At 43.1% G+C, this 15,742-nt stretch overlaps 2 protein-coding genes across 4 annotated transcripts in view; one reads left to right on the top strand and one right to left on the bottom strand.

The window, feature by feature from the left end:
* CWH43 (cell wall biogenesis 43 C-terminal homolog) overlaps window positions 1–7,945 on the bottom strand; it is a 41,621-nt gene extending 33,676 nt beyond the window's left edge. Inside the window, exons 1-2 of one of the 3 annotated variants that reach the window (XM_081875782.1) lie at window positions 6,493–7,945; window positions 4,016–4,065 (exon numbers count right to left, since the gene is read on the bottom strand). The gene's annotated coding sequence lies outside the window, so the exon portion shown is untranslated. Of the gene's footprint in view, window positions 1–4,015; window positions 4,186–5,237; window positions 5,629–6,492 lie in introns of those variants that run through there. The other 2 variants (XM_081875781.1, XR_014160043.1) reach the window with 2 other exon arrangements.
* On the top strand, window positions 1,441–13,869 carry OCIAD2 (OCIA domain containing 2). Its single transcript, XM_081876033.1, has 8 exons — window positions 1,441–1,660; window positions 3,576–3,687; window positions 4,960–5,050; window positions 8,047–8,100; window positions 9,561–9,608; window positions 11,746–11,851; window positions 12,380–12,466; window positions 13,732–13,869. The coding sequence occupies exons 2-7, from the start codon at window positions 3,628–3,630 to the stop codon at window positions 12,459–12,461; spliced, it is 441 nt and encodes a 146-aa protein (XP_081732159.1). The 5' UTR covers window positions 1,441–1,660; window positions 3,576–3,627; the 3' UTR covers window positions 12,462–12,466; window positions 13,732–13,869.
* The last annotated feature ends 1,873 nt before the right edge of the window (window positions 13,870–15,742 follow it).

Here is a 15,742-nt window from a genome sequence, read left to right on the forward strand (position 1 = left end):
CTTTCCTGGGGTGAAGCTATTCAGGGCACAGGGCACCAGAACCCACCCTCAGGGTCCCTTCCAACTAGGGTTGCCACCTTTGTTCTGGCAAAATACAGGACAGATCTTGGAGGTTGGGTGGGGGTGATTTTTTGTTGTTGTTGTTCATTTAGTGCTGAAGTGGCTTCAAAGCAATCCATTACCATCTATTGCAGCCTCACAGGATGACCCCTCTGGGATTGGTCACATGCACACACAGGCACACAAAGTTGTAAATTTGTCTGAGCTTGGCTACAGATACATGACTTTGTTTTGCACCTTTCAATCACATGCATTTGGATATGATCCCTAACTTGGGAGGGAGAGGGAGAGGGAGAGGGAGAGGGAGAGGGAGAGGGAGAGGGAGAGAGGAAGGAAGGAAGGAAGGAAGGAAGGAAGGAAGGAAGCAGACTGACTCAGCTATACAACTGCAAATTAAATGTTTTAAGTGTGTTTCAAGTGCAATATACAATGTGACATTAGATGGCGATGGTAAGCCTCATGGAAAATGTGACATTAGATGGCGATGGTAAGCCTTATGGAAAATTCAATGTGGTTTTAAAAACGTTTTTTTTAAAAGAAAAGCATTTTCAGAACGGTTTTTATATGTGTGTAGATTCCACCCTGAAGTACAAAACAAAACTGTAACATTTTACATTGAAAGTAGGGTTGCCATATTATTATTTTTTCAAAACCCCTGGATTGTTGAGCTTCTTTTAGGAAAACCCCAAAATTATTGAGATTTTAAAAAGTTTTCACAATCGACGCTTGCCAAACATCCAATACGAAGTGCTACCTTTAGGAAATTGCCCCAGACATCACTTCTGCCTTTGAAATCCCATTTAATGGCAGCTCTTGTCCTAAAAGTGACAATTCCATGATGCCCTCATGCATGTTCACTTCATCAAATCTGGCCCTCTTTGAAAAAAGTTTGGGCACCCCTGAACTAGGGAGTAAATCCCAATGAATTTAACAAGGCATACCTCAGGAAAATTCTAAGAAAAGCTCAGCAGCTGACAGTTTTGGTGGTTTCCTTTAAAAAATGCTCAACAATTGTGGTGGTTTCCTTACATTGCTTGCGCAAAGAACGATTCTTCAGACACTTAATTTTGGTTTCTTCTTAAAAAGAAGCTTGACAACTCTGTGATGTTTTGAAAAGTGGCAACCATTGGCCAATTTTGGTTGGTTTCTGTGAGGGGGGCGGAGGAAGCGCTCAACAATTGTGGCGGTTTCCTTAAAAAAAAAAACCCTAAAAACTCGACAACTTTACTTTTTGCAATATGAACGCGCTATTCTGAGCAGGCTCTGAGAGAAGCGTTGCGCGCGGCCATTTGAGGGGAGCCTTTCGCAGGAGCCGGGCGATGGTGTTGGAGACGCGTCGTGAAAGGAAGGAGGCGCGGAGAGAAGCAGTTTTTCCCAGTTTTTCCCTCGGTCCGGCCCGCTTTTCTCCTCCGGGCGCGGAGAAGGGAAAAGCTCCGCCTTCGGACGACATGGTTACCTAAGAGGCGGGCGCCTCGCTTCGCCAAAGAGCGCGCGCGGGGGCCGGACGAGGGAGGCGCCTGGGCCGGGAAGGACGGAGCAGCCCCGGGGCAGAGGCGCGGCGAGGAAGAGGGCAAAGGGTACGAGCGAAGGGCCTTGGCGGGTAAGGCTGCTGGGGGCGCCGGCGGGGTGGGCGCGGGAGAGAAGGGGCTGGGCGGTGGGAGCAGTGGCGTAGCGTGGGTTGTCAGCACCCGGGGCAAGGCAAGTAATTTGCGCCCCCTAACCTGTGGATTTGCGCCCCCTAACCCGTGGATTTGCGCCCCCTAACCTGTGGATTTGCCCTAACCCCAGATGTTGCGCCCGGTGCGGCCGGCCCCCCCCCTGCACCCCCCACGCTACGCTACTGGGTGGGAGTGCAGCGCTGGGCTTCCGAGCCCCACCCCCGCCAGGCTCTTTTGGATAATCATTTTTTTATTCGTTTTCAGTTACAATCCAATCATAACCTCATTAGAACAACACCAGTTTTTATAATGCAATTATTCACGCCAGTCGTTCAAATGCCGAATTACAGAATTTAGATAAGGTGGGGACCCCCCCACGTGCAAGAATTTTAAAAAAAAAATTATTATTGAAAGTTCCAAAAAGTACACAATTATATGTGCGCTAAACATGGCGAGATATAAATAAAAGAGAAAGCGAACCCGTGCAGAAGGGGAAATAAAGGGGGGGGAGCGGGGGAAACCCAAAACTGCATATTTTATAAGGTAGTTTTTGTACTTCACCAGATCTTAACCTATTACAGTATTTGTAAGAACGGATTCCAAATATCATTGAATTTGTCCATGGCAAGTCTGCGTTTATGTGCAAGTTGTTCATATGTTGCGAGTTTGTATAAGTTTTCTATCCAATCGTAGAAGGCAGCCGCATTTTTATTTTTCCAATTCCCCGAATGTCCCACTTTTCTTTAGGATGTCCCTATTTTCACCAGAGAAGTGTTGGATGCTATAATTAAATTTAAAAATAAAAAGTTTTTTTAAATTTTGTAATATATGTTGTGCTGGGGCAACCCAGTAAGATGTGTTGGGTATAAAAGTACCATTATCCTTATGGAATGGAACTGTCCCTATTTTCATTGGAGAAATGTCGAAGGGTATGCATCTTGTAATTTCTTGTTATTTTCATTACTTAATTTCTGAAACAAGAGGTGCACAGCTGCAAATTTGTCACATTGATACCACATCCAACTTCATGGAACTTGGAGTTGTTAGTGTGCATTGCGTAATGTACACATTAACTGGAAACAGGGTTGCAAATATTTTCTGACCCCCCCCAAATTATTATTCTGTATGTTCCAGGCTGCATTAAAATGTAGCATTATAATGTTTGGGGGCAGGGCATGATCCTTGGCTCGAATTAAGCTTTATTGTACAGGATGGCTTTTCGATGAATTATGACTCATCATTTCTAAGCAGGTGGGGGTATGATTGTATGCATTTACTATTTGCGAAAATTCAGCCACATTCCCACGGAGCAGTTGAATTGTAGAGTTGGAAGGGACCCAGAAGATCATCTGGTCCAACCCCCTACAATGCAGGAATATGCAGCCATCCCATTCGAGAATCGAACCTTCGACCTTTTCATTATCAGGTCCAAACTCTAACCAACTGGCTCACGTTGGCTTACAAAATCAAAATGTGCTACAGTTACGCTTTCCAATGTCATAATAAAGGTGCAATAATGGGGGGGGGGGGAATACATTTTTCATTGGCTATAACTGTCTCTTACTTCTGATTTCCTTTGGTAGGAGGGCCGTTGCTGAGGGGTCAAAAACACACGCCTTGCGTGCGGATAGTCCTAGATTTAACACCTTTCATTTCCAGTTAAAAATGGATCTCATACAATGGAGCTGGGAAGGGAAATCATGGAATGCTGCTGTCAATAAGAGTAGACTGTACTAAACTGATGGACCAATAGTCTCTAAGACAGCTTAACATGTCAATATGGTAAAAAGTAAACGTTTATGAGGTTGCTTTTGAAATGCACGTTGCATTCTTCTTATAACTGTTCTTTTGTTTTAGGAAACTCACATTTTACCTGGGGTCATATTTGCTGGCAACATTATCAGGAGCTATGACTTCTGCCCCAGGTGATGATAAAGTTCAGGCCTCTTCGGTAGGACAAAAGAACCAGGTTTGTTCTTTCTATTTGGAATTATTATTATTATTATTATTATTATTATTATTATTATTATTTTACATTCTAGCAGAGGCAAATCTGATGTAGTCTTGATTATCACGTGGAAACAAAAGGGGCTCTGCACTTCAACCTTTCCCTTTTCTAGTGCAAAAAATGCTCCACATGATCTAGTGCAGGTCTAAGGATAAGGAGGAGGCAGGATAGCTTTGCCTCTCATGGAAAGTCGAAGATCCCACAAACCCTGGGGAGATTAAATAGGATTCAGCTTAATTTTATGCTGCTAGCAGTTAAAGAACTGTAGCTAATGATTCTCATATCTTACCTTGCACATATTTTTGGCTCAGAGTAAATAGATGGAAACATAATCTGCACCTGCTAGGGGAAAGGGGAAGATGAAATTATGTAGCATCTGAACAAAAAGGGACTTTAAAAAGAAACCCTTTAAAGCAGGGGTGACGGTGGGAGCCTGTGGGTTTCCTGATGTTGTTGAACTGTCAGTGCTAAAGGATGATAATAGAATTGTAGAGTTGGGGGTCATCTACTCCAGCCCCCTGCAGTGAGGGAATCTGAACTGAACATAGATGACAGCTGGCCATCCAACCTCTGCTTAGAAACCTCCAAGAAAGGATACCTGAAGGACCACACATTTCCCCTCCATTACAGTGGTACCTCGGGTTACAGACACTTCAGGTTACAGATGCTTCAGGTTACAGACTCTGCTATTCCAGAAATTTTACCTCCGGTTAAGAACTTTGCTTCAGGATGAGAACAGAAATCGCACAGCGACGGCAGCGGGAGACCCCCTTAGCTAAAGTGATACCTCAAGTTAAGAACAGTTTCAGGTTAAGAATGGACCTCCAGAATGAATTAAGTTCTTAACCCGAGGTACCACTGTATTAGCACCATTCATTTCTGCTGCATTTTAAACTTCATAGCACCTGTGAATTGCACATTAATCACAAACAAGTACATTATAGTCAGAGTGCACCATCGAGTATTAAAGCTTGATCATTTCATTTTGACATTGCATGCTTGATAGTATTGCTAACGACAATGGTAGGATATTTCTAACATTTTTGTGCAATCTGGAAAAGCGGAATGTTTTCCTCTCTGTCTATTTTTAAACTTTTTTTGTTGAATTAAAAAAAAAATGGAAGCCAAAGATAATGAAATAAACGGAAGACAATAGATGCTTTATACTCTTAAGGAGTGAGAGGAGGGTAAACCATATTTTTCTTATAAAAGTGTTCATGTTTTTATTTTAAGAGCCAGCTCCCTTGTCCAATCTCAAATCTTAATTCTGATGAATTTGTAGAGATTCGTCGTCAATGTAAAGAGGAAAGCTTCTGGTACAGAGGTAGGTCTATTTGTTTTTAATGCAATGCAAAATATAATTGCATTGGTTTTTTGTTGCAGGGTGTTGTCTACCTTACAGCATTTGTTTCAATGTTTTATATCTTGTTTGAGAAATACTACTACTAGGCCTGCTTGGAACATCCTTCTGTTTCACAGCATTTGAATCCAAAACCTGCTGGTTTTCTTACCGGTAACATTAAGCAGACGTGAGAAAGGTCATTTTCAATAGCTGCATTCAGAAGTAGTAATAAATGATGGCTTATTGTCATTAGAATAAGGCTAGGCTAGCCTCGGGCTTGTGCACTCCTGTTCCACTCTCATTTTAAACACTGCAAATACACCATTCAAAAATTTGCAGCCATTTTTGACTAACCACTGTTTAGCATTACATATGAAGCCTAAATTGTAGTTAACCCTCACTGTGGTTTATCAGAACAAGCCAACTTCCTAAACCAAGGTTTGAACTTGACTTGTTTCAGTGAACCATAGTTTGTTTATTGCTTCATTTTTTATTTATTAAAAAAGCCCTGAAAGTGGATGATAATGATGATGATGATGATGATGATGATGATGATGATGATAATAATAATAATAATTTATTTATACCCCCCCATCTGGCTGAGTTTCCCCAGCCACTCTGGGCGGCTCCCAATCCAAGTATTAAAAGCAATACAGCGTTAAAAACTTCCCTGAACAGGGCTGCCTTCAGGTGTCTTTTAAAAATAGGATAGCTACTTATTTCCTTCACATCTAAAGGGAGGGTGTTCCACAAGGTGGGCGCCACTACAAAGAAGGCCCTCTGCCTGGTTCCCTGTAACTTCACTTCTCGCAGTGAGGGAATCGCCAGAAGGCCCTCGGAGCTGGACCTCAGTGTCTGGGCTGAACTATGAAGGTGGAGGCACTCCTTCAGGTATACTGGGCCGAGGCCATTTAGGGCTTTAAAGGTCAGCACTAACACTTTGAATTGTGCTCAGAAACTTACTGTGAGCCAATGTGGGTCTTTCAAGACCAGTGTATCTCGGCAGCCACTCCCAGTCACCAGTCTAGCTGCCGCATTCTGGATTAGTTGTAGTTTTTGAGTCACCTTCAAAGGTAGCCCCGTGTAGAGTGCATTGCAGTAGTCCAAGTGGGAGATAACTAGAGCGTGTATCACTCTGGTGAGACACTCCGCAGGCAGGTAGGGTCTCAGCCTGTGTACCAGATGGAGCTGGTAGAATCTGCCCTGGACACAGAGTTAACCTGCGCCTCTCCATGGACAGCTATGAGTCCAAATTGACTCCCTGGCTGTGCACCTGCTCCTTCAGGGGCACAGTTGCCCCATTCAGGACCAGGGAGTCCCCCACACCCACCGCCCCATCCCCCCAAAACAGTACTTCTGTCTTGTCACGATTCAACTTCAATCCGTTAGCCGCCATCCACCCTCCAACCCCTCCAGACACTCACACAGGACCGTCACTGCCTTCACTGGTTCCAATTTGAAAGAGAGATAGAGCTGGGTATCATCCGCATACTGATGAACACCGAGCCCAAACCCCCTGATGATCTCTCCCAGTGGCTTCATGTAGATGTTAAAAAGCATGGGGGAGAGGACAGAACCCTGAGGCACCCCACAAGTGAGAGCCCAGGGGCCTGAACCCTCATCCCCCAACACCACTTTCTGGACACGGCCCAGGAGGAAGGAGGGGAACCACTGTATAACAGTGCGCCCTGCTCCTCTGGACAGTCCAGAAGAATGTTATGGTCGATGGTATCAAAGGCCGCTGAGAGATCCAGCAGAACCAGGAAACAGCTTTCACCTTTGTCCCTAGCCCACCGGAGATCATCAACCAGCATGACCAAGGCAGTTTCAGTATTTACAAAAAAAAGTTAAGAATTACTGCAGTTTGTCCAGGTTCAGACAGAACACTAAATTGTAGTTATTTAAAAGTGGAAATTAAAAACTGTTTCTCCTTGTAGCTGTGCTAGGAGTGCATGAGCTCAAGTTTTATCATTATATCTGACCACAGTCAATGGCCATGTTTTCATAATCATAATCTCAGTTAAATGACTTGAGATATGATCAAGCCCTTTGGCCATAGTCTGAAGGTTTAAGATCCTGGCTTGTTTTGATGCTGATAAGCCTAGTTTCCTTGTTCAGATGACATGGGAAATTATAATTAATCGGAGCCTTACTACAAAGGGAGGCTGCATGTGTGAGCAAAATACTTGTTTATTTCTCAGCATAATAAGCTGAGCTATGGTGTACAAACTAGACTGAAATCTTTGAGTATATCGGGCTTGTAACATCCGTTTGCTGCATCACTTGTGGTTTGTGAAGAATCTGATCTTAAAAGTTGTTTTTCTTTAGTCCACAAATGTAGCATCCAAATTATCTTGTGTGAGCATGTATGATGGTTAATGTTTTTATGGGCTATTGATTTTATGGACTTTTTATTGTTGCAAGGCTGGTGATTTCTTTGTTCCTTCCTTTGTCCACCCAGGCTACAGCCCACCTAAGTCTACACATGAGTGTCTTCTCTATGTGTTAAAGATGCGTATCTGGAACCACACATGTATTGTGCTCATCCAGCCCCTTGAACTAGATCAGGGGTCTCTCACTGTTTTTGGGCTACAACTCCCATCATCCCTAGCTAGCAGGACCAGTGGTCAAAGATGATGGGAATTGTAGTCCAAAAGCAGCAGGAGACCCAGGTTTGGGAAACACTGAACTAGATGGATACATGTCACCAGTTTGTTGCACAGTGGTGTTCAAAACTAGAGTTGCAGCAAGCCTATTGTACTTATTTAACAGATATTAAATATATTAAATGTGGAAGCTGCCAGTAAGCACAGAAAATGAAGATATTAACTGTATAGCAGTGCAGAGTATAAAACCCAGTATTCGGCAAAGTCAGCACCTCAGTTGTTATACCACATTTTAACGACACTATGTAGGGTGGGCGGGAGATGCATCTGAATTTATGCAAAGGCTATAATTGCTTGTTTCATTGTATGCAGCTCTCCCTCTGTCACTGGGAGGAATGCTAATCACTCAAGGATTACTTGCAAATGGTAAGTGGCTTTTTTTCTTTCTTCAATGTAAAAACAAACAAACACATGGACAATTTTCTAGAACCATCAGTCAATCATTGCTAAAAGGTAAAGGTAAAGGACCCCTGACAGTTAAGTCCAGTTGTGAACAACTCTGGGGTTGCGGCGCTTATCTCGCTTTACTGGCCAAGGGAGCAGTCAATCACTGCTAAAGCTTGGTAAATGCTGAGGGGAAAACCCAGAATAGATCTTGTGTTGGAAATCTCAGTCTGGGTGCTGTTTCAACTCTTAGGTCTCAATTTATTCAACAGGTGATGTGAAATATATGGTGGCTCTTCACACATTGTGTAGAGGCGAGCCCAGACTTGCCACTGCATACATTTCTCTGTTGTGTGTTTGTTCAACAATGGCCTCCTGATAAGAGTGCTTTTATGTATTTATCAATGGCTGCTAGTCATGATACCCTGTTTCCCCGAAAATAAGACAGTGTCTTATATTAATTTTTGCTCCCAAAGATGCGCTAGGTCTTATTTTCAGGGGATGTCTTATTTTTCCATGAAGAAGAATACGGTACACATTTATTGTCTAATTGTGAGTCAGCCAGATTTAAAGAGACCTTGCACTGTCTGAAAATCTCCAGCTGCGCTGTGGCCAATCAGTGAGCTGCACGGCAGCGCCCACCGCTGCGGTCCAGAGGAGTCAGACGCCTTACGGTAGCTTCGGGGGCCTTATATTCCAGGGAGGCCTTATGTTCAGGGGAGGCTTTATTATCGGGGAGGTCTTATTTTGGGGGGGATGCCTTATATTACAACAAGAGGCAAAACTGGAAGTAGGTCTTATTTTGGGGGGATGTCTTACTTTCGGGGAAAGACGGTAGCTGTGCTCTGCCATCATGGTCAGGGGCAGTAATAACAATTGCTGGAAACTGCCGAGGGGGAGAGTGTTATTGTGCTCAGGTTCTGCTTGTGGGTTTCCTAACAAGCATTGCCATTGTGAGAATAGGATGCTGGAGTAGATGGGCCATTGGCTTGATACAGCCAGCTGTTCTTACATTTAGGTGTTCCCCTAAAATATAATGTGGGGTTGTTGTTGGTTGGTTGGTTTTTTTCCGCAAGGCTTGTGAAATGTGCTGCCTTGGCTGAGCATGCTGGCCTGGTTAATTTAATGCTATGGAAAACAGGTTAGGAAGTAAGCATTCTTACGGGGTAAAAATAGTCTTCACATTTTTGTTTTTATTTTGCTCAGAGTCTTCTAGATATTAGTTATTTCAGATGGGATTACTTGAGAATCAAAGTTATAACTGGAAATTATACTGGGAGCACTTGGTATGTTTCAAGCAGGAAATGTATTATTATTATTATTATTATTATTAATAATAATAATAATAAGGCTTCAATATCTTTCACGGAAGAACTGCACAACTGTTGTGTCATCAAATGACGGTCTAAAAGGCTTTTCCTAATAACTGCATTTTATTCCAGGTGTTCTCAAACCAAGCCCTAAATTTGGATCACTCCCTAAATTGGCAAGTAAGTCCAAAAACTCTTTTTCTTTAAGCAGAAAAAAGTGAGAACTGGCCATTGCAATTATGCTGGAATGTTGCCATGCTCGCATGATAAGTTTGGGCATGTGTGGAATCTAGTATAGCTTCTGGCTTCCCGTGTGTCAATTTTCAGCATTTAAATTAAAGCCGTTTTGTAGACCTCATGACTGCAGAGAGAGCTTTGGAATCATGCGGTTGTTTCTGAAGGTTCTGTATTAGGCTGTAACTTTATTCTGATCACTTTTATATAGTACGTAATCATTAATTACTATAGTTAGGGTTTTATCAAAAGAATAGAGCAGGAAGGATATTCAAGTCCAATCCTGCTGCGACTCGGGAACATCTGCTTAAGTAAACCTGTGCAGACCACACCTTGGTACACAACTGAAATGTTACTGTGGAGCTTGAGTGTCACTCCTAGAAGCTGTCAGCATGCAGTGGCTTCAACTGGCTGGCTGAACCAGGTAAGGGTAGCCGATGGGTCTCAAACCCTGGCGAGTTAGGGACTTTCCCCTGCATGTGAACACAGGCTCCAGTGGATTGAGAAGCATACCTTCTGGAGAAGAAAAGGCCAAGGAAAAAATCCTACGCAATCCAGAGTGGAGTCCCTAAGACGGTTGGGTGGCACCTGTTATGCCACCTCCTGGCAACTCCTACAGCCAAGCTGGTGGCAAACATACTACTCTGCTTTCCTTTGGACCACATCAGTGAGGCCAAGAGGCAGCCTAGGGCCTCCATACACACTGCCCATGCTTGCACCCCAGAGGCTACTTCGGTGCTGGCAATGCAGTGGTTTGGCTTCACCCGCATGGCGCACTCCGTTGTTTCCCGAGGCAGATGGATGCCAACAGAGTAGGGAGCCCCAGGCCTGTGGGCTAAATGCAGGCCTCCGGGACTATCGCCAGGCCATTCCCCTCATTGGGCCCTGCTCTACACCCTCCTCTTGCTTGGCTGGAAAGTGTCTGTGGGGAGGTGTGGGGTTATGTAGGTCTGGATTTGTGTGGCTGGAATATGGCTTGCGGAACAAATCTTAAGTGTCATGCCCATTGCCTTGCCCACTTGGTTGCCTGTGGACCCATGTGACCTCTGGAAAGTTGCCTAGGAGAGAAAGTGGCTCAGGTTGAAAAAGAATCCCCGCTTCTGCTGGAGGGTCACTCTCTTTAGGTGACTGAAGCAAGCAAGCGAGCAGAGTGAAGTGGAAGCCAGTGCTACTGCAGTGGAAAACAAATAACATGTCATGGACTGGCTGGACACAGAGTAATGGTGGGGAGGAAGCAGCTGGGGAGCCACCAAGGGAAGAAGGCTCAGAGCCCAGGGATTGTTGGTGGAACAATGAGTGGTCAGAGGGAGAAGACCGGGAGGAGGAGGTATCAGAAGAGGAAGGGGTAATAGAGCTTAGTGAGCTGGGTGAGTCTGTGGCCAAGACAAGTCCAGAATTGGAGGCAGAAGCTGATGCAGGAGTTTCACAAACTTCCTTGGACTCCTTCCACTGTACAAGTAAACTAAACTCCCTCTGCCATTTGGTGTCCCCAACTTGGTACCAGCCATCTGGCCTATGGGTGAACATATTGAGATCCTCCTTTGTAGCAGAACGTGTGCTGCCTGCTGCTGCCTGTAAGGAGCCATGGATTGTGACTTTAATCATTCACTGATATTAAAAAAGTAATAGAGTAGGCTATTTTAAACTCTCCATCAAACACAAGGGAGCATCCTCAGTGAAGCGGTATCTCTTTCTGGGTTTCCTGCTTTCCCAGATCAGTGTGGATTAGCAAGGCAAAATATCTGATCTGGATAATACAGTGGTACCTCTGGTTACGTACTTAATTTGTTCTGGAGGTCTGTTCTTAACCTGAAACTGTTCTTAATCTGAAGCACCACTTTAGCTAATGGGGCCTCCCGCTGCTGCTGCTGCGCTGCTGCCACACAATTTCTGTTCTCATCCTGAAGCCAAGTTCTTAACCCGAGGTATTATTTCTGGGTTAGCAGAGTCTGTAACCTGAAGCTTATGTAACCTGAAGCGTATGTAACCCGAGGTACCACTGTACTTTTCAAAGCCTGTATTACTTGTGAATACCTTTATATCTGATTTCTACGTCTGACAACAATTTGATCTCTCTCTGCAGTTGCTGGTGCCCTGGGCTATGGTATTGGGACAATGTCATACATAAGAACCTGTCAGAAGAAGTTTGAAAGCGCTGGTCTTAAACCGTTTGGTCCCGGATGGAAAAGGTCTGTTTGGAATAAATACAGACAAGTGACTCTTGGGTTGTATCAAGGAACCTTGTGATAAGAACACTGTTGAAAAACCACTCTTCTAGGTCACAAGGGCTCTACAAAAATCTCTGTGATTTCCCATTTCCTCTGCACATCTGAACTGGAGGGGGTGAGAGGCCTCTAGAACATCTTTGAAAGTGCACAGTGAGAAATATTGCCTGCTGTCTCCCCTCCTATTAGTGGGAGTATCCATTGGATCAAAGGCCCTTCCTTTCACAGAAAGGAATAGAACTGCCTATCTGCACCACGCTAGAATTGTGACCATGTCTTATCAATTTATATCAAGCACTTTATCCTCCTGCATGTAGCGCTAGATCATGTTCAAATTACTGTCTGGATAACAGGGCAGCTGACATTTTTGGTGCATTGGAATCCAGGGTGGAGGTGGAAGTGTCAGGTGCAAAGCCCCATGTGAAGATCTCTTGATTTGGGAAGAATCTTGTGTAACATTAACTCCCCTCCCCCCTTCTCCTAATGTTTTAGGCACTGTCCTCATGTCTGCAACGAATGCAAAGCTAAGTTTGAATCAAGTGCATCAGAAAAACCAGAGCCTTCTGCTTCTTAAAACAGGTAGACACAGCTTTGTAGTTTTCACAAGATTTTGGTTGCTTTTTGAAATATATCAGTATCCTGGAAATCAGTCACTATAAACAATGGAAAGAGTTATGATCTTGCTTACTGTCACATCAGGTTTAGTAAGAGGTAAAAAACTTGACTATTGTTGGCATCTTGGTTGTAGGGTGGTGGGCAGGTCAGAAATAGCACTTTCTTCTCCTTCAGATTATTAAGTGTGCTTATCTTCATCTCTGTTTTATTCCCTCCCCACGCTGCTTGCCTATTTGTATTTTCTTGGCTAGCTCTAAGGGATTATGACTCACTATGTTAATGATAAAATGCAACAGAGGGGTAAACTCCTCCCTGGCTTTCACTGCCAAGTATTCTCTCTGACCTTAGTCTCAGTTTAACAGCAGATTTAGACAAAATGGAAGTGAGGCTGGTAAGTGCTGTCACTTCCATGCTCATTAGTATGGTGGTGTTTTTATCATTAAAAGAGAATTGTGCTGCATCTGTGGCCAGCATTTCAAGTCTCTTCCAAAACGGTGTTCTAAATGTGGCACTTCTTCAGCAACAACTGCAGCTGCTGCTTTAACACAATACATGAAGATTAGCTTAGAATATGGCCCAGGGTATATGGTCTGAAGGGACATGACTCTACCATCTTGCTAGAGCTAAGTCAGTCTAGGTCTGGTTGGTGCCTTCATGGGAGACCACCTGGGAACTAAATACAGGATACCTTGGGTTCCAGGATGAAAGAGAGGTGGTAGATGAATGTAAAAAGAATTTAAATAATTTAATATTGAAAACCAAGGTGCAGCTTCCAATTGGTTGCAGGAGCTTCCTGCACTCAAATCGGAAGCCACATCGGACGTTCAGCTTCCGAAAAGTGTTTGCAAACCGGAACACTCACTTCTGGGTTTGCAGAATTCAGGAGCCGATTTGTTCAGGAGCCAAGCCATTCCGACTACCAAGGAACCACTGTACATTGTTTGCTTCACCAGTCATGTAGGTAGTTTTCAAAACCAAGAGTGTTGTATGGCTGCTTGGTCTGTTCATTTAAGTCATCAGAAGTACATTTAGCAAAATGCTACATTTATTAGATTAACCAATTTATGTATTTTTGAACCATAGGCTGCACGGTGTTTTACTAATTGAAGTCCATTAGATCAACTACTACTGCTTGACTGGGGGGCGGGGGGAATCCCCAACATTAAGCTAGGTCACACCTTGTCCTCCAAAGGGGCTGAATGCCTTTAACCAATACTTTTTCATTTCAGATAAAAGGGAAGAAAGCATTTTGTAATGGTACCTGTTCTACATGACGACTGCAATTCTGAAAAACCTGCTTTCATTCAAAACTCTTTGTACGTTGAACATGATTTTTTTTAAAAAAAATAAAAGTTACTTTGATGTTTCGTTTGTCACAAGTTCTGGAACACTAAACTGAAGATGAAAGCTAGAGGCTGTGACAACTTGCAGCAGCATCACTGTCACTGCAGTGCTTAAAGATAGTTACTCTGCTTTCAGGTTTGCACCTGTGCAGTGCAGTTCAGAGTATTCGTCAAACAGCAAAACTTGATAAGAGGTTTGAGCTTATTCAGCATATGTTCTGTAATGGAAGTATATGAGTTGTCAAATTGAATCCATTACAGTGGTACCTTCGTTCTCAAACTTAATCCATTCCGGGAGTCTGTTCCAAAACCAAAGCGTTCCAAAACCAAGGCACACTTTCCCATAGAAAGTAATGCAAAACGGATTAATCAGTTCCAGACTTTTAAAAACAACCCCTAAAACAGCAATTCAACATGAATTTTACTATCTAACGAGACCATTGATCCATAAAATGAAAGCAATAATCAATGTACTGTACTATAAAATAAATAAGACAGTATTGTAGATGATAAAAAAAAAATTTCTTACATGCACTGATGATAGTCATTGTTTGGATGGGGGGCTTTTATCCATTTCCACAGTCACACAATCAATCAGTAGCTGAACTGGGTTCCACACAGTGACAAAAACAAATTAACAGAAAAAGCCTCAAAAATAAAAACACAACATAAATAGCAAAAACAAAAGCACCAAACTTAATCCATTCTGGAAGTCTGTTTGACTTCCGAAATGTTCAAAAACCAAGCCACAGCTTCTGATTGGTGCAGGCACCTGGAAACAATAGCCGATAGCTGCATCGGATGTTCGGCTTCCAAAAAACGTATGAAAACCAGAACACTCACTTCCGGGTTTTTGACGTTTGGGAACCAAGTACCAAGGCGTTTTGAGAACCAAGGTACCACTGTAGTATATTGCTAATATAAATATCCTTAGGGCAAGACTGCAAATGAAGAGATTGCTTTTGCATATGCAGTGTTGATATGCTCAGTTGACAGTTGTTCATAGTGGAGAAAACTAGAAAATTGTATTATTAGTAAACTATGCACTGATTTAGGAGAGGATATTACCTCTGATAGTTCCTGCCAACCTAGCAGCTCGAAAGCACACCAAAAAGTGCAAGTAGATAAATAGGTTCAGCTCCGGTGGGAAGGTAAACGTTTCCATGTGCTTCTCTGGTTTCGGTGTTCCGTTGCACCAGAAGCAGCTTAGTCATACTGGTCACATGACCAGGAAAAACTGTTTGTAGACAAACGCCGGCTCCCTTGGCCTGTAAAGCAAGATGAATGCCGCAACCCCAGAGTCATCTGCTACTGGACTTAGCTGTCAGGGGTCCTTTACCTTTTTTATTGCCTCTGATAAAAAGGGGGATCATGGTATATAATCATCATCATCATTCCACATAGCCTTTGTGAATCACTACAGCCTTGAAAACATGTTGTAAGAGACAGCAAGGCAGCCTAGAAGTATTTTAAATAAATAAATATGTAACATCAACACATTTCAAAATCTCTTTTACTTAATTTCTGGACCTGATATTCTCAAAAGTAAATTTTGATTCATTTAGCTTTAGGTACATGATTTAGCCTATGAATCCAATATAGAATATAATGGGAATGAATATATTTATGCTAGACTTGCTGATGGCTTTTACCAGGACTGCAATATTTAAATGCAAGGGTTTAATAAACCCTGCTTATAAAGCCTCTCGCATACAGGAGTAATGCTTTTTCTAAGACAGCCTTCTCCAGACTGATGTTTTAGACAACTACGATGCCATCAGTCCTAGCTATCATGACCACAGCTGTAGTCAAAACATCTGGAGGACACAAGTTTGGTGAAGGCTGCTTGATTTCTGGCTTTAGGAACACGTAACTTGTATACATGCACAAAGTTTAA

The sequence above is a fragment of the Podarcis erhardii genome (genome assembly GCF_964252035.2).
Source record: "Podarcis erhardii genome assembly, chromosome: 9".
In the NCBI taxonomy this organism is placed as follows: domain Eukaryota; kingdom Metazoa; phylum Chordata; class Lepidosauria; order Squamata; family Lacertidae; genus Podarcis; species Podarcis erhardii.